Genomic DNA, 24,309 nt, shown 5'->3' with positions numbered 1-24,309 from the left:
GCTATCCACCTATCCGTAGCTCTTTTCCCACCATGTCCTGAAAGAAAATCGTCGTGTGCCTGTTGCAAAACTTCAGATCTTAACGTTGTTGGTACGACGACGCGCGGGCCTCATTTCATTGACCTGCAAAGTAACCCGTCCTGTACTAGGAACTGCGGTTGCTTTCTGAATAATTGGCAATCACTATCCATGGCTTGTGCCCTTTTCCACTCATCTTCAGTCTCCCCTGTTACTTGTAATACTGCCACTTTCCTACTCAATGCATCAGCATTGGCATGTTTCACACCTGGCTTGAGTATCACCCTATAATCGAACTCACTGAGTTTCAGCACTCATCTCACTAACCTACTCGCTGGGTCTTTCAGACCTAATAACCAGTTCAGAGCTGAATGATCCGTCAAAACCTTAAACCTTCTACCATACAGATACATCGAAAGTACGAAATCCCGTATATTACCACTAACAATTCCTTCTCCGTCGTGGAGTAATTTTGTTCCGCCTTGTTAAGTTGACGAGACGCGAACGCAATCTGATGTTCTTTGCCATCAATTTCTTGCCCAATTACAACCCCAAGAGCATGATTAGACGCGTCACGAATTTTCGATAATAGCTCGCAAGACCAATATACGATTGCAGTTGTTTAACTGTTACGGAACTGGAAAATCTCGATCTGCAGAAGTGAGACGAGGATCTGTCCTTACCCCATCCTGACTGATAACATGCCCGAGATAATTTACTTGTGCTTGCGCAAAATGGCATTTGTCTAAACTTAATGTTAGCCATGCTGCCGCTAATCTTTTAAACACCTCCTCTAACCGTTCCACATGCTGCTCTATATCTCTTGAAAAAACTATAATGTCATCCAGCTACACCATGCATTTTTTCGGTTTCAACCTGCGGAGGACTCCATCCAACAACCTCTGAAATGTTGCTGGAGCGTTTTTTAGTCCAAATGGCATTCTTTTATACTCGAAGTTACCACAATGCATCGTAAATGCTACTTTTTGCCAGTCCTCCGGACATACCTCAGTCTGGTGATAACTGCTTCGCAAATCCATAGTAAAGAAAAATTTACACTGCCCTAGGTTGTCTAACGTTTCTGTGATATTTAGAATCGGATATACGTCCGCCACTCTCCATTCATTCAAATGTCTGTAATCGCAACAAAAGTGAATTTTTTTTTACCCATCCAGTGTCTTCTTCGGGACTAGGACCACGCTACTAGACCAAGGACTATTACTGTGCTGGATTATCCCATCTTCCAGTTGTTGCTCTATTAATTGCTCTACTACTGGTTGTAATTGTTTCAGTAGTCTGTATGGTTTACGATACACCGGAGCGTGATCCCCAGTCGGAATACAATGCTGTGTTATCGGTGTAGCAGGTAACGTACCCTGTGCTTCAAACAAGTCTTTATACTTTAGTAATAATGCTTCCATACCCAAACAATCATTTTCCCTTAAATGATTTACCTTGTCACAAAGTGCAGAAGTGCTGATGGTTTGCTTTACATCATAGTCTAGCCTCGAACTATTGATGTCCTCTTCATCCATTAACTCTACTGTGGCTATTACCAATCCCTTCGGCAGATCGACATCATCCCGCCCAAAGTTACCTAAACTCACCGGAACCATAAACTGCCCGTTTATGTCCGTTACCCGTGATACACTCCTACGAATAAAGCAATGCTTTTCATCTAAAACCTCATTACTCGGCAGTGGCTCTACCAAGAATAACCTCTGCTGTGGCACATCGACATCCACTGTACCCAGATCAACTGTACCTGTTCGTACTTTGTCACACGAAATCACCTTTAATGCACTTGTACGCAGTTTAGTTGGTATCACCTTAGCTATCGGTGCACCGTGCGACTCCGAAACATTTGCAACGGCTGTACCCATTGAGAACAAGTTCCCATCGAGTTCCAGCGTATGTTGCGAAAGGTCAATTTTGGCGTGATGTTTAATCAGAAAGTCCAACCCAAGTATCGCTGAAAATCCCAGTCCCACAGTTGACAACACCTCCATTTGCCACCGGAACCACACGTTTCCTATCTTAAACTTGAGCTGTGCTGTCCCTAGTGAATCTAATTTTTTATCATCTACTGCGCGCAATCTGTATCTCAAAACTTCCAATCCTTTCTTGCCCACGAGGTCCACACTGACAACTGATACCTGCGCTCCAGTATCCACTAAAACTCTTCGCCACTTATCTTTTATCCAGATCATCGAACTACAATCCGTCTCTTCGTGCACTCTTTGAGTACCTCTTTTTACTGGGAATGCCTCCCGACAGCTGGAACACTCCCTTTTTTGTTTAACTTTTTTTTGCCTGCTGTATCATTAACCCGTTTCTTGGGTTTACACTGCCGTGCCTTATGTCCTGTTTTCTGACAATTGAAACACTGCGGTTCCCGACATTGTCTCTTAAAATGACCTTGCTTCCCACAACGGTAACACTCTTTGGAAGACGAAAAAATTTTCTTGTCATTGCGACTTCTAGTGGTGCTGTCCACTTCCTGCAAATGTGTAGCTATGAGCAATGCTGCTGCTAAGTCACTTGGATTTTCCATTCGTATCCCCCCCCCATGAACCATGGACCTTGCCGTTGGTGGGGAGGCTTGCGTGCCTCAGCGATACAGATAGCCGTACCGTAGGTACAACCACAACGGAGGGGTATCTGTTGAGAGGCCAGACAAACGTGTGGTTCCTGAAGAGGGGCAGCAGCCTTTTCAGTAGTTGCATGGGCAACAGTCTGGATGATTGACTGATCTGGCCTTGTAACAATAACCAAAACGGCCTTGCTGTGCTGGTACTGCGAACGGCTGAAAGCAAGGGGAAACTACGGCCGTAATTTTTCCCGAGGGCATGCAGCTTTACTGTATGGAAGAAGGGATCGGTTGGTAGGACATGTTCTGAGGCATCAAGGGATCACCAATTTAGTATTGGAGGGCAGCGTGGAGGGTAAAAATCGTAGGGGGAGACCCAGAGGTGAATATAGTTAGCAGATTCAGAAGGATGTGGGTTGCAGTAGGTACTGGGAGATGAAGCAGCTTGCACAGGATAGAGTAGCATGGAGAGCTGCATCAAACCAGTCTCAGGACTGAAGACCACAACAACAACAACATCCAGCGTGAAAAATCTGCATGACCCCTCGCAAAAATGCATCTAAAGCTCTATTCTCTGCTTCTTTCAATAGAACTTCATTTGCACTCGCATCTTGCGTTAACTCATACGTGTGCGCATTCATTCTCCTAATTGTGTCTGAAAATACTTCTACCGTTTCACCCGTTTTTTACATCATCCTCCCCAATTTTTCTCTAAAAAATCTGGCACTGTTTTGTTTCCTAAACCTTTGAAATAATCCCCCAGCCAACTCTGTGAACGTAGTAGCATCCTGTAACCCTTCTTGGTGTGCCACATAAGTCTACTAACCGTAACCTCGCCGTTTGCAAACACATTTCATTCGACCAGTCACACAGTCTAGCCGTACAACGTATGTCACCAATGAAAACATTCACATCCTCTGATGTTTTACCCGAGAAGGAAGGTATCAAATTAGCCGCTGAACAATCTGCCACACTGGAAAAGACATTACCCTTGTATTGTCCACTATCGCTTCCCGAGCCTGATTGAGTATTTTGCAACAATTGTTGCTCCATCCTCTGCATCTGCTGCTTTTGCAACTTATTTTCTTCAATCAGTTTCTTAACTTGCTCTGTCAATGCGACTATGGCATCACTTGTCCCAGTTGCACGTGTCTCTGGCATTTTCCATGTGGTATACCTCACCTGACAAAAATAGAATTGTATTACCCAGAAGCAAGTTAATTCCTAGCACATCTAATGGCAAGCCATCTAGACTTACTACATTGCCCTGTTACATGACCATAGAAGCCACACACATCACAAGTGCTTGGTACTAATTTATCGCAAGGAGCGACGTGACCTGTTAATCCACACACTACACATTTAGATGGTACTAAGTTAACGTGACTATCATTCCCACAAAACTGCGATAAGTCCACAGGGCTGCTAGGCCTTTCAAATGACACTCTCACATCCCATAATGTTACCCTCGACATGTCTAGCTACACAGAAAACATAGAGAGAAGGCAGTTGCTGGACTCACCGTATTCGGAGTTTCTCGGTTGCTCGGCACAGTGCTAATCAAAGTCGTGGCATGGGTGCACCTGACACCACTTGTTATGACTTCTGCACCACTTGTTAGCAGCAGACACAGTGGCTGCACCAAGGACTGAGACGACGTGGAGTTTTACAATTATTTATTGAACTTTCTTTACAATTTCTCCCTCGTCGTCACTGCCCAGCCCTACGGATCCCTCCGCCTGGCTGCTGCTGTGTAGATTCTCCGACAATGCGCGCAACGCGTGCCGCTGATCGCACTTGGGAGCCTCAGGCCACCAGTGCTCTGCTGCCCTGTGTTTGAGATGAACTCAGGCCCCCAGTACGGGCACGCTCACAGAGCCGCGTCGCCATGAGGTCAGCTGCCGACACCTGCTGCACCGGCGGCTGGGAAGCCATCAGTCGCGATGTCTGCGAGGTCCCACCATGGACGGACCACTCGCCGTGGGGCCGGGTTGCCGTGAAGTCCGGGCGTCAGTCCCCGGCGGCGCCTATGACCAAGACCGCGCTGCAGCCGGTCCTACTGGAAGTTCTCGCCATAGTTTGTCAGCCATGGTGCCGACCGAACTCGGGCCAACCTCCAGAGCTGAAGTTGACGTCTGGCGGTGAACTGATGACTCCTGCGAGCTGGAACAGACTTCCGGAATCGTCACCTACGAAGATTGAACATTCGGGCACGGACTATGTCCGTCCTCAGATTCGAAGTGCTTCCTACTGGCTTCTGTCTGTTGTTGCCTGTGCTCCACTATTTATATCCGGCAGGAGGACGTTTATTACCCTTGGTGGTAGCTTTTTGTTATTACTCCCGCAGTATATTGCAGCGTAACTTAGCGTGCTAGCCTCACTTCCCCTTACTCGGCACTCTCCAGGCTTCGCTCGGCGCTCGGTCTGTGTGCATCCTTGCGTCAGTCTGTTGGTAGAGTGCTGCTGTAAGCAAGGCTATCTGTGCATGCTTACTTCGCAACGCCTCGGTTGCCAGCGTGCCTCTGTTTTGTCATTCTCTACTTCATGAAGCAACGCTTACTACATGTGGCCGCAACACATGTATACAACCTTCTTTCATGATTCTTAAACCAAGTGTTAGCTATGATTGAATTATGCTCCGTGCAAAATTCTACCAGGTGGCTTCCTCTTTCATTCCTTACCCCCATTCCATACTCACCTACTACTTTTCCTTCTCTTCCCTCCCCTACTAACGAATTCCAGCCTCCCATGACTATTAAATTTTCATCTCCCTTAACCATCTGAATAATTTCTTTTGTCTCATCATACATTTCTTCAATCTCTTCATCATCTGCGGAGCTAGTTGGCATATAAACTTGTCTTACTGTGGTAGGCGTTGGCTACAATATTGCGTTCACTATGCTGTTCGTAGTAACTTACCCGCCCTCCTAGTTTTTTATTCATTATTAAACCCACTCCTGCATTACCCCTATTTGATTTTGTATTTATAGCCCTGTATTCACCTGACCAGAAGTCTTGTTCCTCCTGCCACTGAACTTTACTAATTCCCACTATATCTACCTTTAAACTATCCATTCCCATTTTTAAATTTTCTAACCTACCTGCCCGATTAAGGGATCTGACATTCAACGCTCCGATACATAGAACGCCAGTGTTCCTTCTCCTGATAACGATGTTCACTTGAATAGTACCCGCCTAGAGATCCGAATGTGGGACTATTTTACCTCCGGAATATTTTATCCAAGAGGACGCCATCATCATTTAACCATACGGTAAAGCTGCATGCCCTCAGGAAAAATTACGGCTGTAGTTTCCCCTTGGTTTCAGCCGTTCATAGTACCAGTGCAGCAAGGCCATTTTGGTTAATGTTACAATGCCAGATCAGTCAATCATCCAGGCTGTTGCCCCTGCAACTACTGAAAAGGCTGCTACCCCTCATCAGGAACCATATGTTTGTTTGGCCTCTCAACAGAAAAACCCCTCTTTTGTGGTTGCACCACAAATCTCTAAGGCACACAAGCCTCCCCACCAATGGCAAGGTCCATGGTTCATGGGGGGACTTTCCTTCCTTATCAGATGAAGAAGTAGTTTTACAAAGTCAACGACTTCTGTCAACTTTTGTGAGTTTTTGTGCTTGTCTCTAACTGGTAAGTAGAAAATTGGTCTTGTCTGTATTTGATTGTAGTTTCATTTTCAATATTTTTGCTATAGATTTTTATGCTATAATATAAAAAATTTAGTTTAAGGACTACACAGAATATGATAATTTTGTTATTATTTATTTGCAACTGATAATTTAAATGTATGTTTGCGATTTAGCTATACATTAGCCAGGTCAGACCCACATTGTGTGGATCTGTAACTTTTCAAGGGCAGTCGTTGGATTTATATTACTTGTTGATCACTGGCTATGTGTATCATGTTTTGAAAGTAGGTTATTACTAATTTATTGTTTCAAAAGAAATTATGGCAGATAAATTGACTGATTGGGTTGCAGTTTGTCAAACAGCTTGCAGTAATGTATAATTTAGAATGACTCATAAGAAGGGTGTTTATTCTGAAAAATATGTTCCAAAGTGTATGAAGAGAGTAAAGATTCTTATTATTTGGCTTACTATAATATTTACTGTAGCTGTAAAATTAATCAGAGTAACTTAGGGCACCTGTGCTCCCTTAAATATATATTTTTCACATGTATGAATCTCAGTTAAATAATTATGTAATTGAACAGTTGAAAATCCATGATGGAATATAACAATATTGTGAAAAGGAATGTTGCCACTCACCATATAGCAGAGATGCTGAGTTGCAGATAGGCAAACAAAATGACTGAAGTCATGTGTGCGCGAGTTGCGTTTGCTTGAGTGTGTTTGTCGTCTAATCATCACGAAGGGCTTACTGGCCAAAAGCTTTATTTGTGACAGTCTTGTTGTTGTGCCTGTTTGTGACCCAGCATCTCTGCTGTATGGTGAGCAGCAACTTTCCTTTTCACAATATAATTATTTAATTTGATAGATAAAATCTACTCACCAAGCAGCGGCAGAACACACACACATAAAAGATGGTTGTAATTCACTGCTTTTGGAGCCAGTGGCTCCTTCTTCAGGCAGAAGGGATGAAGGGGAAGGAAGAGGAGTGAAGGAAAAGGACTGGAGAGATTTAGGAAAATGGATAGATTTCGGGAAGGTCACCCAGAACTGTGGGTCAGGGGAGACTTACCGTACAGAATGAGAAGGAAAGACTGATTGCTGGAAACTGCATCAGACGAGATTTGAAAACCATTAAAGGTGGAAGACAGGGTAATATGCAGACAGAGATTACTGCTTAAATATCATGCATGAGTTAATAAGAGTGAAAAGCTAAGTGCATTGTAAGTGACCTGAGGTGGGAGGGGGACGTTGAAAAAAGATACATGGGAAAGACAATGAAAGATGTAGAAAACTAAAACGGAGTTAAGCAAAGAGCAGTTACAGTGAAGAAATGCTGAAATAGAAAAACATAATGTAAATTAAGGCCAGGTGGATGGCTAAGTGGACTGGAGGTGGTACGAGGGGCATAGGCAAGTCTTGTAGTGGGGACGGTCACAGGAGTAGGAGCCATGTGGTAGGGAGATGGGTGCAGAAGGATCATAGGGTGTTACAAGAATATTGCGGAGATTGGGAGGACAGTGGAAAGATTTTCTAGGTATGGTGAGGAAAATTTCAGATAGAATGGATCTCATTTCAGGGCATGATTTTAGGAAGTCATACCCCTGTCGAAGTAGCTGATTAACATATTCCAGACCAGGATAATACTGAGTCACCAATGGTGTGCTCCGAAGTTATATTTTGGCGGGATCAGCAGTACCAGGATTGGATGTGATGGCCCAGGAAATTTACTTTTTAACTAGGATGGTTGGGTAATTATGTGCAGTGAAGGCTGAAGGCTGAGATGAGAATGGTGGTGAATTACAGTAAAGAGTCTGCTTCTGAACAAATACATTTTCCTCTGATGCCGAGGCTATATGGAGGGAACGTTTAACATGGAAAGAATGGCAATTGTCAAAATGTAAATATTGTTGTTTGTTGGTAGGTTTAATGTGGACGGAAGTATGTAGCTGGCCTTTGGTGAGGATGAGATCAACATCAAGGAAAGTGGCATGGAATTCGAAATAGGACCATGGGAAATTTAATTGGGAGAGGGTATTCAGAGTTTGCAGGAATTTTAGCAGGTCAGCCTCACCATGAATCCATGTGGTAAAGATTTCATCAGTGTATTTAAATCAGACCAGGGGCTGAAGACTTATAGATCCCAGGAATGCCCCCTCCAAGCAACCCATGAAAAGGCTGGCATAGAAAGGAGCCATCCTGGTTCCCATGGCCGTACCCTTGATCTGTTTGTATGTCTGCCCCCTCAAAGGTGAAGTAGTTGTTGGTAAGTATAAAGTTGATTAATGTAAGTAGGAATGACGTCATTAGTTTGGAATCAATTGGGCACTGACTGAGAAAATGTTCAGCAGCAGACAGATCATGTATGTGGGGGATGTTGGTGTAGATGGAGGTTGCATCAATGGTGACAAGCAAGGTGTGTGGTGGGAGTGGGACAGGCCTGGATTTCAGATGTTCTAGGAAACGGTTGGTATCTTTGATGAAGGAGGGGATAATTTTGTCAATAATTGATTGTTTTCTCAGTTAAATAATCGATGTATTACTCATTATGAAACATGTAACTCACTATTTAAATGAAATGCTGTGCCTCATACATGAAGGTTAGAATGTTCTAAGTGGATCTGAAAATTTGTGAAGACAATATAGCACTTTTATAACCACAGAAATGAAATTTTACTGAAGTTATGCTAATGATGGCGGGACAAATTACCATGATTTTGCTGTATTTTTGTATGAGTTTCATGCCTTTTCGTAACACTAATACATATCATGGTATTTTTCTTTACATTATGACATCTGATGGATTAAGCTGTAAAGATGACAATGCCGACAGACAGATGAATGCATGTGGTATGAAATGTAGAAAAGAAGTTGCTGCAATTGACTACTGCTTAATATAAAGGTGAAGAGAAACATCAGTGTTAAGAATTGCATTGAAGTTTTCCATGTTTTGACATTATGTTAAAACTCTAATGCTGGAATGATTTACAAGGGAACCGGAAGTTATCAGACATAAAACAGTGAGTTTTCTTTGGATTAGGAAATAGGGAATTCAGAAGGCACTGCATGTACACACTGTATTTCTTAGCCACATTTTACTGTTAATAGTATTACTCATTGTTTATAGTTATACATTTTCAGGGAAGCTTACAACCACCTTGCTTGTAAGTCCTCAAATATTTGTGCAGTTACCTTGTACATGTGCATCCAGCACTGCAAATTTTTGCAGTGATAATCTTATATATCGATACATGAAATTCATTATCATACAACTAAAAATCAGTATATACCCTTTCCTGATACACTTAGTATTGCTAGAATAACTCATACATATTTTACTAATTCATGACATGCTGTCCGCAGGTATTTGATGAGGCAGTCCGTGCTGTATTACGACCAGAACCCCAGAAAAGACGCCAAAGAAAATGTGCTATACTGTAAAAATTAAGAACAAAAGAACTATATATACAGAAGTGTGTAACTCGATTACACTTATGGTAAGAGTGTGATAAAAGTTTATAAGGGAAGTAGTTATGTGTTTTAGTTTAAGTGTGCTCGAGAGAACTGAAATGACTTCTTAACAGTTATGGTACTTACAGGAAAAAAGGGAGCAGAGCTTGGCTTTCAAACTTGGTCAGTTAGTACAGGAGCTTTCATGTGTAAAATTGTCGTGGCCTAGCCCCCGCAGTCTTGAGCTTAGATTTGTTTGAGCGCAAAGTTTATATTGGTGGCCAGTTCGTTGTTCTGTGGCAAAATAAGACTAAAGTACTGAATTAAAAAAAAAAAAAAATTGTGGTTCACCCAAATATTAGGGCATGCAGCAGATATGGTAAATCAGGATTAGAATACATTTTTTATGCTAGCAGTGGCATGTTTTCAGGGATTCCTTCGATGGATTTTATTTATAAACTGATGACTGATATACATAAATATGATTTATGTAAGTACTGCAAAATGTTATTTGGTTATATCTGAAAATACAATCCAAACACTTTTCACAGCAGGGAACTTCAAAAAGTAAGTTACACGCTACCATTGCAGGTCATGTAACTTTCATTGAATGCTGCGCTACACACACAAGTGACACAGATACACAACATTATTTTTCAACATAGTCACCAAGTGTGTATAAGCAATGGTCTGAACGTTGTACCAATTGCTCAGTTTCTCAGTGATAGCTACCAGCTTCTTGAACATTTCCCATGTCTGTGTGGCTTTGATCGAATTATTGGCACCATTTCCCTACAGCTCTATGGGACATTGCATTTGGTCCATTACCCCACCAGAAATTTATGGGGAATCTGTGCAATTTAGATACTTTTCCCACAAAAATTGTACTGCCCCTCTTACTTCGACTATGGAGCATGTTTCCTGTCGCTGTGCCGTTTATTTCCCACACTGTGATGCATCTGTTGTCCATATGGCATTGTGCATGCAGGAAAAGCAGAACATCTCATCTAACAACGCACAACTCTTGTTACGCAGTGATCTTAGCTTGGGAAGACAAGCGTAACTTATTTTTTGAAATCACTAAGTATATTGTCCATTCTACAATTTTTCTATGACATTTTTCTGCAAAACAGTGACATATTTGGCATTCAGCAATCTGCGCAAATGTGAAACTCCTATGTCCAGGAAACACACATGTGAAACAACTTCCTGCATTTTATTCTTCATCTCAGGTAGATGGCATGGAACAACATTGCTGTTGGTGGTGGCAAAGGCTTTGTCTACTGGAGCATTTCCTTGCATTGTCTTTGTCAACACATTCCTCCTCCTCTTCTTCTTCACTCTCTCGTTCCTCTTGTATTCTCTCATCTGAATGTGAAATTACGGGTTATTGTTGAATGCAGACCTAGTGTTGCATTGAAAGTATGTATCGCCACATTGTTGTGAGGAAATAAAAGTAATATAAGATACATTAACTTATTACATCTTATTCTTAACACCTTCTGCTTCATAATTACGAAAAACAAGTAGGTATTACCTTTATTTCTCAAAGCCACGCTAACACTGCAACAAACAGGTTTCTTCCATCAGATGCGGAAACTTGCTGGGAAATTGCAGAAATGAAAACAAACAAGTGTTGCACAGAAAGCACATAGCGTAAAGTACAAGCTGCTAACAGGCACAGTAAGTTTAGTTATTAGTCTGAGCTGTGTGTGTGTGTGTGGGGGGGGGGGGGGATTGGATGTAGCTTATATGCTACATGAGGACTGAGGAGGCTAGACAGAGAAATGTAGAATCCGCAAGAAAAGTAATTTCACATCTTGAATTTTGGAAATGTGTGTTATGTTTAATTTTTTAATTGTTCATTCTTGTAGAACAAATACTTTCCATGAGGTTAATTGCACAACCTCAAAAGATTATACCATAAGAAATCAAGGTGTAGTGGTGTGCAGAGTATATCAACATTTCTCTGTGGGTAATAAGACAATGACATATACTTAAAATTGCAAAACAAGCTAAACAGATGTTTTGGTCAACATATATACATTCGGTGGACATACGTTCAGTAAAAGGTAATAGCCATTGTGGAGATGCTGATTCGTTTATTCCAATCCAAGTGGCTCATGAAATGTATTTATTGCCTCTTTGCTTAAAGATTTGTTAAATTTGTGGGCAATAGTGACAGGAGTATTGCGTTACACAGATTCCTTACATTCAGATATATTTGTATTGGTGTTGCAGAAGTCAGGACTATTGCACAGCTGGCCACAGAGAGATTTGTTGACCATGGAGACAGAATTAATTTGTCGGCGAGGTCAAAGTTCAGAATACAAGCAAGGTTATTTGTCATTTAGCGGTAACTTTGCTCAGAAAAAAAGTTTAAATCTGGACTAGTGCCATAGGTATATACTTTGATAGAGTAGAAACTAACAGGTTGTTTCAATTCATATTATGCTTGACTTGTAACTAAAAGGCTTTGAATGTGTCCAATTGGTATTAAGAAGCTTGTCATTTGTGCATTGTAGGCCAGTTTTTGTTTCTTGAACCTAATCCTAATAGTGTATACAGTTTCTGAATCATGGCTCCTCCAAATTTGTTCAGGGCAAGGTGTACTACATAGAAGAACTGGAGGTAGCAAAAACAGCACCTTTGCTTATGACTGATATTGTCATACCACATCCAGACTTTTCAGAAATAAGTGGATTATTTTTTATTTGTTATTTTCTTTTAGTCTGTTATCTAGGAGCAAAACAGACCAAATGATGGAGACAAGTTAGAATAACTAAGCAATTCCGTGTTTAATTAAAAAATCACACAAAAGTATCTACTTAAAAAATATAAAAAAATTTAAAAGATGGCGGTGGCCATTTATCCTGGTGTACATCTGGTTGGCAGTCATACTGGTGTAAAAAGGTGTGCAATGCTTGCAGCAGAGCTGGTATATGACATGGCTGCTTTAACCTGAACTTCCCCTTGTTTGAAATCATAAATTTTGTACGTCAAAATTCTAGACCATCACATAACATCTCACTACATTCCAGAAAAAAAACCTAGATTTCCTCATGTGTGGGTAGTTTGCCTCTGGCATGCTGAGGTGCAACTCAAGGTTCACAGGAGTTGTACTGCAGTGCTACTCAAGGTTGAAAGGATTGGGAGGTAGCTGCAGGATATCAGGAAATCCTTCCTCGTTCTTCTCGAGGTTTATTTCCTGGCTGCCTCTGGAAGGTTGTTGAGATGGATCTTCTCTGGCATTACATCTCGTTGTCTTGATGTATGGCCTCTTCTTGGCTGTCTCTCGGCTGTGTAGGCTTGTAGCTTGTAAGCTGTCAGCAATTTCAGCTTGTGCCAAAGCTCCTGGCCTCTTCTTGGCTGTCTCTCAGCCGTGTGGGCTTGCAGCTTGTAAGCTGTCAGCAATTTCAGCTTGTGCCAAAGCTCCTGGCCTCTACTTGGCTGTCTCTCGGCCGTGTGGGCTTGCAGCTTGAAAGCTGTCAGCAATTTCAGCTTGTGCCAAAGCTCTACATTCTGTATTATGTTATGCACAGGTGTATTACCAAAGACGTCCCTATGTTGGTGTGTAACATGTTGGCTAACAGCACACTACCGGACAATGTGATCCCTGTGTACTGATTCCTCCACTTTCACAAGTATCTGTGGTATGCTGTCATATTTTTATCAAGTATCTGGGGTTTGTACCATGGCCTGAATGGTTCTATGTAGCTTCCTTGATCAGAAGGAAGTATGACATTGTTGATTTTTCTTTAACATTAGGAAGGAACAGGTAGGTTCTCCTTTCTGTTTCTGCCCTGTCCCAGATTTCCTGCCTTTCTCTATCAATGCATTCCTTTATTTTGTTATTTTATGCAGCTTTTGTGTCTATTATCTCTTCTAAGTCATCATATTCAACCTTCTTGATTTATGGCTGTATGAGCCCCAAATGTTCAACCACATCCCACAATAGTGATCAAGATTGCATTTTGGTACGTTCTTTTTGCACTTAGAGACAGCTGGAAGCTTCTTTGGCCATTGTTGCTATTTTGTTCACTTTAATGCCTATCTGGCAAACAATTTCTGTTTGTTTGGATTTTGTCAATGCTCGTACCTAGGTACCTATAAACTTGTTTTCTCTTCTTAGAACGGCCATTTAGTCTGATTGTTTGATCTCTTTATCATGACAATATATATAAACTGTTTTGTGTGCTGCTGCTGTTAATTTATTTTGTGCACACCAATTGCAAAGTTATGCAAGAACTTCCCCTACTATTTTCCCCTAATTTAGCTCTTATGTTGTCAGAGACTATAATTAGTATATTGTCTGCATAGGCTATGCAGCCTCTAGTGGGTGTCATAATCTACAGCTGATTCAGTGAAAGCTCTATGCCAATATCCCAGAATTATGGACCACAAACAGAGCCCCGTGGGCAGCCTTTGGTGATGTTTTTCGCAGTTTCCTTTCCGGAACGTTCCAGTTTCACCTGCCTGTCTGTGCAGTAATCTCATAAGCTGTTACAGAAATTCCTTCTGTCTCGGTCTTTTGAACAGTGCGGGCCACCATATGTTATCGAATTCCCCAACTGTTTCAGTCATTATGACTACAGTGAATACTTGTCATTTGATGTGTTCAAAGTATGCATTGTGTGATCTACTGCATCCTTAGTGGGTTTCCCTTTCTTGAAACAGTATTGCTGGGGGCTCATGCCAGTTACCCATCTGTGATACCTCGGGCGGCGGCACACAAAATTTTCCTGTACTTTGGCTAGGACATTCAGCAGACAATCAGCCTGTAAGATTTCAGTTCTTGTGAGTCTTTATTGTACCCCCTTTTTTAGTATAATGATATTTGAGATTTCGCATGTTCTGGGCACCCGTCCCTGCAAAAGACTCTCATTTAGCAGCATTGTTAGGTATGAGACAATTTGGTTTACTAGCTGTTGCAACAATCTGTTATAATTCTAACTGGCCAAAGTGCTTTCTTCTTCTTTAACTTCATTATTGCCAAGCTCACTTCTTCCTGGACAAATGGAATCTCAGTTCTATTGTTCACATGATGCTTAGTACTCAGAGCGAAGATACTGATGGTACTCTGTGTCTTTCATCATCATATTGCATGGCAATCTCATTAGGCACTCCTCTGGTGTCTACCAGTCTGTCATCATCATGCCATCGGAGTATCTCAATCTTAATAATACAGTGGGTAATCAAACCTTGTTTGTTGGAAGTTTGTCTGGAAAACCTCATATTTCTGTTACCATTTGGTGCTTTACGTATGCTTCCCATTTTTCTACTCTGGTTTGGTGTAACAGTTCTTCATATTGTTGCTTAACTACTCAATAGAAAGCCATCTTTGACATTCTGTTTCCCCTAAGGATCTATGATAATATCTCCTCATCTGCCTCGCTTTGCATCTGAATGACTGTAGGGCTGGACTTTTATACCCCCTTGCCAGCCACTGTGGCCGAGCGGTTCTAGGCACTTCAGTCCAGAACCGCGTTGCTGCTACGGTCGCAGGTTCGAATCCTGCCTCAGGCATGGATGTGTGTGATGTCCTTAGGTTAGTTAGGTTTAAGTAGTTCTAGTCTAGTGGACTGATGACCTTAGATGTTAAGTGCCATAGTGCTTAGAGTATTTGAACCATTTTTTTAATAACATTTTGAGTTCCAAATGAATGCTGGAAGTGCCTTGTTTTAAGCAGTCTGCAACACTTGCACCCATGTATTGACTATGGCTTCAGCACATCAGATCCACTTCTTTGACACGATTGCCTCTTGAATTCTCCCTTTAAAAGTTCCCAGATTGCTTTGCATAGATTGTATATTCACTCAGCTGGATGTTAGCATCTTAAATCATTATCTGTGTCTGTAACGGTGAAATAATTGAGATGATTGTCATCTGTTGTAAGTTTGTTATGGACGTTCCAGTTTGCAGTGTAGTCACTGACTTTCAAGTTTGCAAGTATTATATCTATATTCGTTACCACACCTGCATGAGTTTGGTAAGTGATATGAAGCCCAAATTCTTGTATAAACAATCAGATGGTGCACAGTGAGAGCATATTGGTTACCGAGCGAGATGGCACAGTGATTAGCACACTGCACTCACACTTGGAGGACGACAGTTCAAACCCATGTCCAGCCATCCAGATTTAAGTTTTCCTTGAATTCACTAAATGGCTCCACGCAAATGCAGGGATGGTTGCTTTGAAAGGGCACACCTGATTTCCTTCCCCATCTTGACACAATCCGAGCTCATGCTCAGTCTCTAATGACTTCAATGTGGATGGGACTTTGAACCCAATCTTCCTTTCTTTTTTCCTTCAGGATATCAGTTTCTTTTCTTTATGGTTTTTTGCAGTATCTCCATAGTCACTACAGTTGTAGCATTTGATGACAACAAGGTAGTCCTGCACCCTGATTGACTAAAACCCAATGTATATTCTCTTCCGTGTAACCTACTGTACACTGACCTTTGGATTTACCTGCAGTACATATTTTACTGTCAGCTTCCCTCGTGGCTCTGTTTTAAATTTGACTTGTGTTTCTTGTAAGAACCGCTCGCTATCTATAGTTATCTTCAAGTTCTATTTATCTTTTTTTAGCTCTGAAATTTTTGTCAGCTTCCTACTTTCCTTTTCTGTTTCAGATATGAGTATATTGTTTGCCATCTTCGTTTTCTCAGTTCTGATCTCTTTTTTTTCCAGATCAATTAGCCCTATGAGATGCATGTGTATTTCCTTTGCATCTTTTTTGTTCTTAGATTTGGTGAATAGTGTGCTACATTGCTTGGCTTGTGCACTTTCAGTCTTTGATTTTGTGGTGGCCACTTAAGTGAATGGAGCAGTGGCTGCCACACTAGTAAATGACCAGACTGTCTTGTCTTTATTTTCCTTGCTGAGCCTACGATTTTCATTTTCAAATTTTTTATATGCTCAGTCAGTTTTGCTGGTGATATTGCCCGATGGGTGAGTTTGTATTTTAACTCTAGTATTTTTGTGGCAGTAACCTTCACGTTTACACAGAATTCCTCATCAGTGTATTTATATTATGTCCTCAGGTTTGTCTGATCTACTGGTTTCTGAGTACTCGGAAGCTTTTGTTTTTGTGAAGGGCTTTGCTGCACTGTGTGTCACTTTTTGCATCATTCATTTTGCATGGATGAGATGCCAAGGTGTTTTTGTGGAATCACTTAGCTTATTAGTGCTCATGTATATGTATAAACACTATTGTTGCTGAAGCGTCTACTCTGTCCACAATCGCTGATGTCTCATGTCTCGTCCATCTCTAAAGGTGATGTCTCCAGTATATGGTAGTATGTCAGTCTGTGTCAGCCCAATACTGTTCTTAGCCCCCACTCTTTGCTCCATTACTAAATTGGTGATTGATTGATGCCTAAGGATGTGTTCTGACAGCTCATCCCTTCTTTTAGACAAGTTGTGCCATAAATTTCATTTTCCCCAGTTTGAGTCTGTGGTGTCACCGCCAGACACCACACTTGCTAGGTGGTAGCCTTTATATTGGCCGCGGTACGTTAGTATATGCCGGACCCGCATGTCGCCACTATCAGTGATTGCAGACCGAGCGCCGCCACACGGCATGTCTAGTCTAGAGAGACTCCCTAGCACTCGCCCCAGTTGTACAGCCGACTTTGCTAGTGATGGTTCACTGTCTACATACGCTCTCATTTGCAGAGACGACAGTTTAGCATAGCCTTCAGCTACGTCATTTGCTATGACCTAGCAAGGCGCGATATTCAGTTACTATAATTCATATCTTCAAGAATGTATTCTGAACAGATAATATTGTGAATCATGTACTGTCAAGAGCGACGTTCATCATTAATGGATTAGAGTTAAGCATCAAACTAATTACGTCCGCTTTCTGAATTCTCATTCCTTGTCATCTTCCAGACCTCACGTCAGTATAGTTCTTCCCGCCTCACGCCAGCCTGCGTGAGCTAAAACGCGTGCATTTCGGCCTCCACTCGTAACACGGTGTTGGCTCTTCTGCTAACACAAAAGATTCAGTATCGCTTCATTAGTTATTCAATCTACCTATCTAGGCTTCAGCACTCTTCTGTAGTGCCACACTTCAAAGGCTTTTATTCTTTTCTTGTCCGAATAACTTATCGCCCATGTTTCACTTTCGTACGATGCTACACTTCAAACAAATAGCTTCAGAAAAGACTTCTTAATACTTAAATTTCTATCATTAACAAATTATTATTCCTCAGAATTGCTTTCTTGCTATAGCAAGTCTGCTTTTAAAATCCTCTTCACTTTAGACATATGCTAACCAAATAATTCAGCTACTGCTTTTAGTGTTTAGTTTTTTGCTCTAATTCCTCAGCATTGCCTGATTTATTTCGATCACATTCCATTACCTTTGTTCTACATTGCTTGATTTCATCATACGACTTCTTTCCAAGATTCTTTCTATTCCATCCAACTTTTTTCAACAGTCCTCTGGACACGTCCAATGAACAGACACCACACATTCTGTCTTTTTATTTTCCCTATCAAAAGAATCTATGTCTTTCTACTCCAATGGAAAATCCAAGATGGAATGTAACAAAATGTAATATTCGTCTCCAGCCATTCTACAGTGTCATTCTCCCTTCTGGTGCATGTTGGGGCTTTGTTTCACTGATTAATGTAATATGGTACATTATCGAATATCATAGCTGAATTCTTGTCTGTGTTTTGAAGCAAAAAGTGTGTTGATAACTGTTCAAATTTCATTTGATTTGAACAACAATAAGACATTTGCAACAAACCCACTGATTGTTCCAGCATATGGTAGAATGAGCCTACTGCCTTTTCCATCTGGAGCTTTCATTCTTCCTCGTGCAGTCTCATCAGCCCATGGAGTCGGTCTGTAATAACCAGCAGTTACCCACATTTTGTCCAACCAGACTATTCTGTGAGCTTTGCACTTAGATACTGCCCTCAAAAAATGGACTAGACAATGATATCCTCCAGTTCAGGCAGAACTCTTCTTCCAGAAAATGTCTTCCATCAAAACATTATCTTCTTTAGTACCACTGAAGGGCCAGTTTCCCTCCCAAAAACAACTCACTATCTCATAGTGAGAGAAGCAGTTGCTTCTAGGTGCTATATTCTTTCCTTGTGCAACTCGTTCGACAACTTGATAAGAGGCCAATAATTGTCCCTTTCTTCATAAAAATAGCAGCATACATTAAATACAAGCTCAAGATATTGGCTCCTTAAGTTAGTGCCCCTACTTACTTTTCTGCAGTTTGGGGAAAAGGCCATATCACGTAAGTTTGAAATGAACAATATGAGACTAAATCAGTTGGTAATTCACGATTGGTGTCAAATACTTTGCAGCCACACAAAAAGTGTAGCACCAGGTGCGACCAAGAGTTGTACAAGTGGCTGGCAACACTGTCACCAAGCCAATGTTTACGAATCCAGAGATCAGTTTGGTGCTAGATCGTCCCCTCCATACAATGCACTCCACATGTGTGAAGTGTCAGGAACCTTCTTTTAGCAGCCTAACTAAAGTGTTCAATAATTCTGCTGTGGATAATGGTTGTTAAAATGGAATTTCATGCATGATACTGAAAGCAGATACAGAATAGATATTACGTAAAATCAAGGAAAGGCAATTGCTCACTTATAGCTGATTGATGTGTGGTGCATAGAAACACACAATAGAAAGCAGTATTCACATTAGCTTTCAAGCTCTTGCCCTTCCTCTAACAAAAGTGCGATTCACATGCATAACCACATACACTCTCAAACAAACACATGAATAAGTATTAGTTATTGTTTCTTACAAACAGAATGGATATTATATAGTTCCAAATATCTATTAGTATTATGGTTTGAGGATTAATAATCTATTGGTACCCCGGGAAAGGAAATTGCTTATATCAATAAACTCTGATATGGAAATTTTAGGATTCAAACCACCTTCTGTTTACTTAACTCATTTCAGGTGAATGTGCAATTTTTCCTTATTCCTTGGCCAACATGCTTCCCCATCAATTTCCGAATGAGCTGCTGCTTCATCTGTAATGATTTGATGGTAGATGAGGCAATCCTAAAACTAAATTGTGTCCTTCATAACATAAATGGTAAATGTTCAAGCACCAAAAATGTAAGTTTGCAAATAAATACTAAGGAGGAAAGTTATATCATCACCTCAGACTATATGGCATGTAAAAATGTCACACCGCTGTTTTTCCTCATTAACCCTGTTAGCTCATCTTGGATTCTGTAGAATTCAAAGCTTCTAAACTGTAGATGAATTCTAAAAAATTTGGAAACAGAACATCACAGCAACCAGAAAATACATCTCAAGAACCATTAATACATTTGAAAAACACAGCTGTTATATGAAACTTGTTAGCAATTTCGTATAACATCTGTGCTTTAGGGTCCAGAAATGAAAGTGTGCAATATATTTAAGCATTTTAGAGATGTTCTTACTTTTATAATGTCAGATCTGGCCTGTATGACCAGATACATTTTTTCAACAAGAACTTGTACTTCAAACCAATCTGATGTATTTTGACATATAAATAAGTTTTTGTACTTGAAAATGGCCCAAGACTGAAATTTGGCTTGTATGGCAATAAAATAAAAATTATTACAGTCAAATGGTGGCAGCATCATCAAAAAAAAAAAAAAAAAAAAAAAAAAAAAGTTGTGGCTGTCTGTTTCCTTACACCATTCATTATGATTTACCCATGAGTCTGGCAATACCTCATCTTCCTCATTTTTGTGGTCTTCTCCATGGTTTCCTGTTACTGTTTCATATCCTCTTCTATCATTCCCAGCTCTAGTGTTAAAGTCTCCTATAATCACAGTCTTATTAGATGTTTCAGCATCTTCCAGTTTAGTGATAAACTCTTCCTACTCATCTGTTTCACATCCTATTTGAGAAGCATAAACATGGACTACATTAAAAATATTTCCTTCTTACCTCACTTAGTCCGGTTATCAGTATGTTCCTTTCTGTCATCAACTGTCTGATTTCGTGTATTCTTGCATCTTTGTCTAAGGATACAACATTAATAGTGCCAATTCTTTTATATTTCTTCAGCCAGCTCTTTCTTTCACTGGGATGCTGGCAGATCTGTTCAAAAGCTTTGTCTCTTTCGGTATTGGTTTCGGACCGAGGCTCATTTGATTGTTGAAAGCAGATTGGTTATCCACTTCTGGCTTGTTGGGTCTAACATAGCTTCACCAGAGCCCCACTGGCTGGCACTTTTCAGAATTCCTGTAGGGCCTTCACAGCTACCATAGCGGTCCTGAGGCACACACAGTCCCCAGTTGGAGTGAACGAGGGGGTTGGACTTGTGGGAGAATAACTCGTGGGCAGAATGGTTCAAGAACAGAACAGAAAGGAGCATAGCAGAGACAGATGGAAATGACTAATCAGGGCAGCAAGGAAAATGATAGCATTGGCTAAGAAAAGTTTTTTGGGAAAAAGAGAATTTTAAGGATGTAAAGACGATATTATACCACACATTAGGCAACAGAAGGAAGCAAAAAGAAAATACTTCAAAAGTCATCAACAAGAAGGAAAACCCTTGCGGGAGGAAGTAGAAGAAGTTTTGAAAGTTCGGAAAGAATAATTGCAAAAGCAATATGAAGGACAGGATAAAACAAATACATGTGATAAAGTAGAGGAAGATGAAAGAAATATGACCATCACAGAGGAAATAGAAACAGAAGATCTGCAGATGTTGGATGTAGAGAAAGCTTTATTAAAAATGAAAATTGGGAAAGGAATAGATGACATCACAGTGGGAATGATCAAAGCCACAGGACCTTTTGAAATTCAGTGCCTCTATAGAATAATGAGGATAGTATAGACATACGGAAAGACTGCTCATGATTGGACAAAGCCATTTATTGTACCTATCTTTAAGAAGGGTGACAAGACGCTCTGTGAGCATTATGGAGGAATAGCACTACTGTGCCACTACCTGAAGATTTATGAAAAGATAATTTTGCAGAAAATTGGGAATTAGATAGAACCACAATTAAGAGAGGAACAACAAGAATTTCAACCTCTTAAGATCAACCGTAGATGCCTTATTTACAGCCAGACAGTTGTAGAAAAGAAATGGGAGTTTGGGAAAGACATCACAATTGCATTCATAGATATAAAGAAGGCATATGACACTGTTAGAAGGAAAGAGATATGGCGAAGTCGAAGTAGACTGAAGTTGTCAAAAGGAATGTGACTGAAAATAGGAAACATGCACAAGAAATGTCAGAATTGTGGTTTAATAAATGGCAAAAAGATTGTAATGCTTTCTAACGGGCAGAGGGGTCATCAAGGGAGTGTGCTCTCACCAGTGCTTTTCAATATAGTCATGGACATCATCATAAGGAAAGTTCACCAAAGGTCAATAATAGTTCATATTAAAATTGCAGCATAAGCAGATGATGTGATGATTTGGGAAGAAATGAGTGGGAAATGGGAAAAGAAATCAACACCTGGCAGAGTGTAATTGAAGAAGCAGGCGTGGAAATAAGCGTAACAAAAAGTAAAGTAATAGAAATCAGGGAAAAAAAAGAAAAAAATATCAAGGATGTGAGTTGTAGTACTGTAGATACTGTTGAGTATCTAGGAAGTAATATAACAAAAAAAAAAAAAAAGAAAATAACAAGGATGACATTTTGGAGACAATAGAAAATTGTGCAAAATTTACTTATTGCATGTCTGACATAATTAGAAATTGGAAAATACCTGCCAAAGCAAAGATCATGATGTTAAAATCATATTTTATGCTAATTTTGACCTATGGATCAGTGTGTTGTACTTGGAACACAAACAACAGAGATGGATTTTCTAGAGGGGCCCCCAATAAGGACAGGATGAGGAATGAAATAGTATGAGCCACTCTCCAGATCAAGCCCCTAAAGGAACCTATGGAAAGTGATATGCGTAAATTGTTTGGCTACATTAAAAGAATGTGACCAGAAAGACTTCCAAGAAGAGCCCTAGAATGGGTGAATCTGGAAGACCACGAGCGAGATGGAGAGACCAGGGGAAGGATGATATAAACCATAGAGGACTGCAATGGGAGGAGATGCCAAATGATACTGTGGCAGAAAGAAGCAGCTTCAAAGAGGCCCTGTGAATGACTCTCATAAGCAAAAAACGTTTCAGGAAGAAGAGGAAGACACTTGTGATTAGCTATGTAGCAGTTACAGCATTGACAGAAGAAGATGGCCATTAGGAATGTTTTTTTCATCAAAACATGAATTTCTGAAGGATTACGAATTGACTATATTGTCCAATGTATGAATAGTTCTTAATATACTATTGAAACCTACGACAAAAAAATAAAGTTTTATCTAGTAGAGAGAGGAATTGTTGCCAGCGCGCAAGGATGTGAAGAACAAGACCTTGTATGACTGCGTAGCAAGAGAAGAAGCTGTTACATGTGCCCAAGTGAGAATGACACTAAGCACTCCACAGTAAGTGTGATTTGTTCCCCATATGTATTTCAAAAACACTAAATTCATATGCGTACCATATAAAAATAACAAAGAATGAAAATTTTATACCGTGTAATATAAAATATTATACTTCTGTCTTATAAGGTTACTGAAACTTAGTTTTAAAAAAATCATTTATTTGGAAATGAAAGATGATTAAAAGGGAATGAAAATGTGTATTTAAAATGATTGTCTCATGTTACAATGGAGTATAGCATGCTTCTTTGTGTTTTTAGTTTCAGTTCAAATAGATCCGACGCAAGTGCGTATCAGAATATGATACTATTTAAGAGTTAAATACATAAAAGGTGCAGAATTCTAAAAACACTTTAATCATATTGAAGCACAGTATCAGTAAGCACAGCAGTTTAGCGAGAAGAAGATCAATGTAGAATCTGTTTCAGGAAAAGATCATGCAGCAGACATTTTTATTAAGGGGTCTGCCAGTGAAGATTGTTATCGACAATGAAAAACTTTTATTGGAATGACTGAGTTAAATATTTGATTCAATAATAAATTGTGACCATTGTGAAAGTGTGTAAAGGTGTGTTAAGTTCTTAGATGAGTTGCTGCTGTCCTTATTGTGTTTGTCATGAGTAACATATTTTTAAATAACACTGATAAAGCTTTGTTAATGCAGCATATTAGTTAGGTATTTTTATTCCTGACAGAGTTCTGAGTGAACTGTGCAAATAGTGGGATGGTGGTGGACATTACATGAAAATCTGCTTTCAAGTTCTCAAGAGCTGTAGATGGAAAGCACGAGTTGTTTAAATTGCAGGGAAATCAGATTTCTTGTGATATCTTCCATAATTATAGCAGTAGCACTATTCTACTCTAAATATGAATCACAATTAATTGTAGCTGTCGTATTAAATTATTTAATTCATATTGATTTGGAAAATGTGGTTTGTCATTTGATTTTCTCCAGGATATCCTTTGTCTTGGAGAGTAGTTGGTACATGCAAGCTTGCAGGTGTGTGCAACAAGTCTCTGAGATAGTGGATGGTCAGGGTAGTCAAAACCCACTTGCAATTTTCAAGTGATGTAGCGTTTCATTCACTGAAGTACGCTGAACTTCATCCTCCTATTCTCTCTCATGGAACAATATTATGAAAGGGATAGTT

At 40.2% G+C, this 24,309-nt stretch overlaps 1 protein-coding gene across 2 annotated transcripts in view; it reads left to right on the top strand.

Moving 5' to 3' along the window:
- LOC124777354 (ras-related C3 botulinum toxin substrate 1) overlaps nucleotides 1-24,309 on the top strand; it is a 124,284-nt gene that overhangs the window by 92,335 nt on the left and 7,640 nt on the right. For both annotated transcript variants that reach the window (XM_047252767.1, XM_047252843.1), the window contains exon 6: nucleotides 9,619-9,752. In XM_047252767.1, the coding sequence (XP_047108723.1) occupies nucleotides 9,619-9,696 (78 nt within the window). In that variant the 3' untranslated portion in view covers nucleotides 9,697-9,752. The remainder of the gene's footprint in view (nucleotides 1-9,618; nucleotides 9,753-24,309) is intronic.

The sequence above is a fragment of the Schistocerca piceifrons genome, chromosome 1 (assembly GCF_021461385.2).
Source record: "Schistocerca piceifrons isolate TAMUIC-IGC-003096 chromosome 1, iqSchPice1.1, whole genome shotgun sequence".
In the NCBI taxonomy this organism is placed as follows: Eukaryota; Metazoa; Arthropoda; class Insecta; order Orthoptera; family Acrididae; genus Schistocerca; species Schistocerca piceifrons.
Note: the sequence above shows the minus strand (reverse complement) of the source record. Positions and strands in the feature narration are given on the sequence as shown.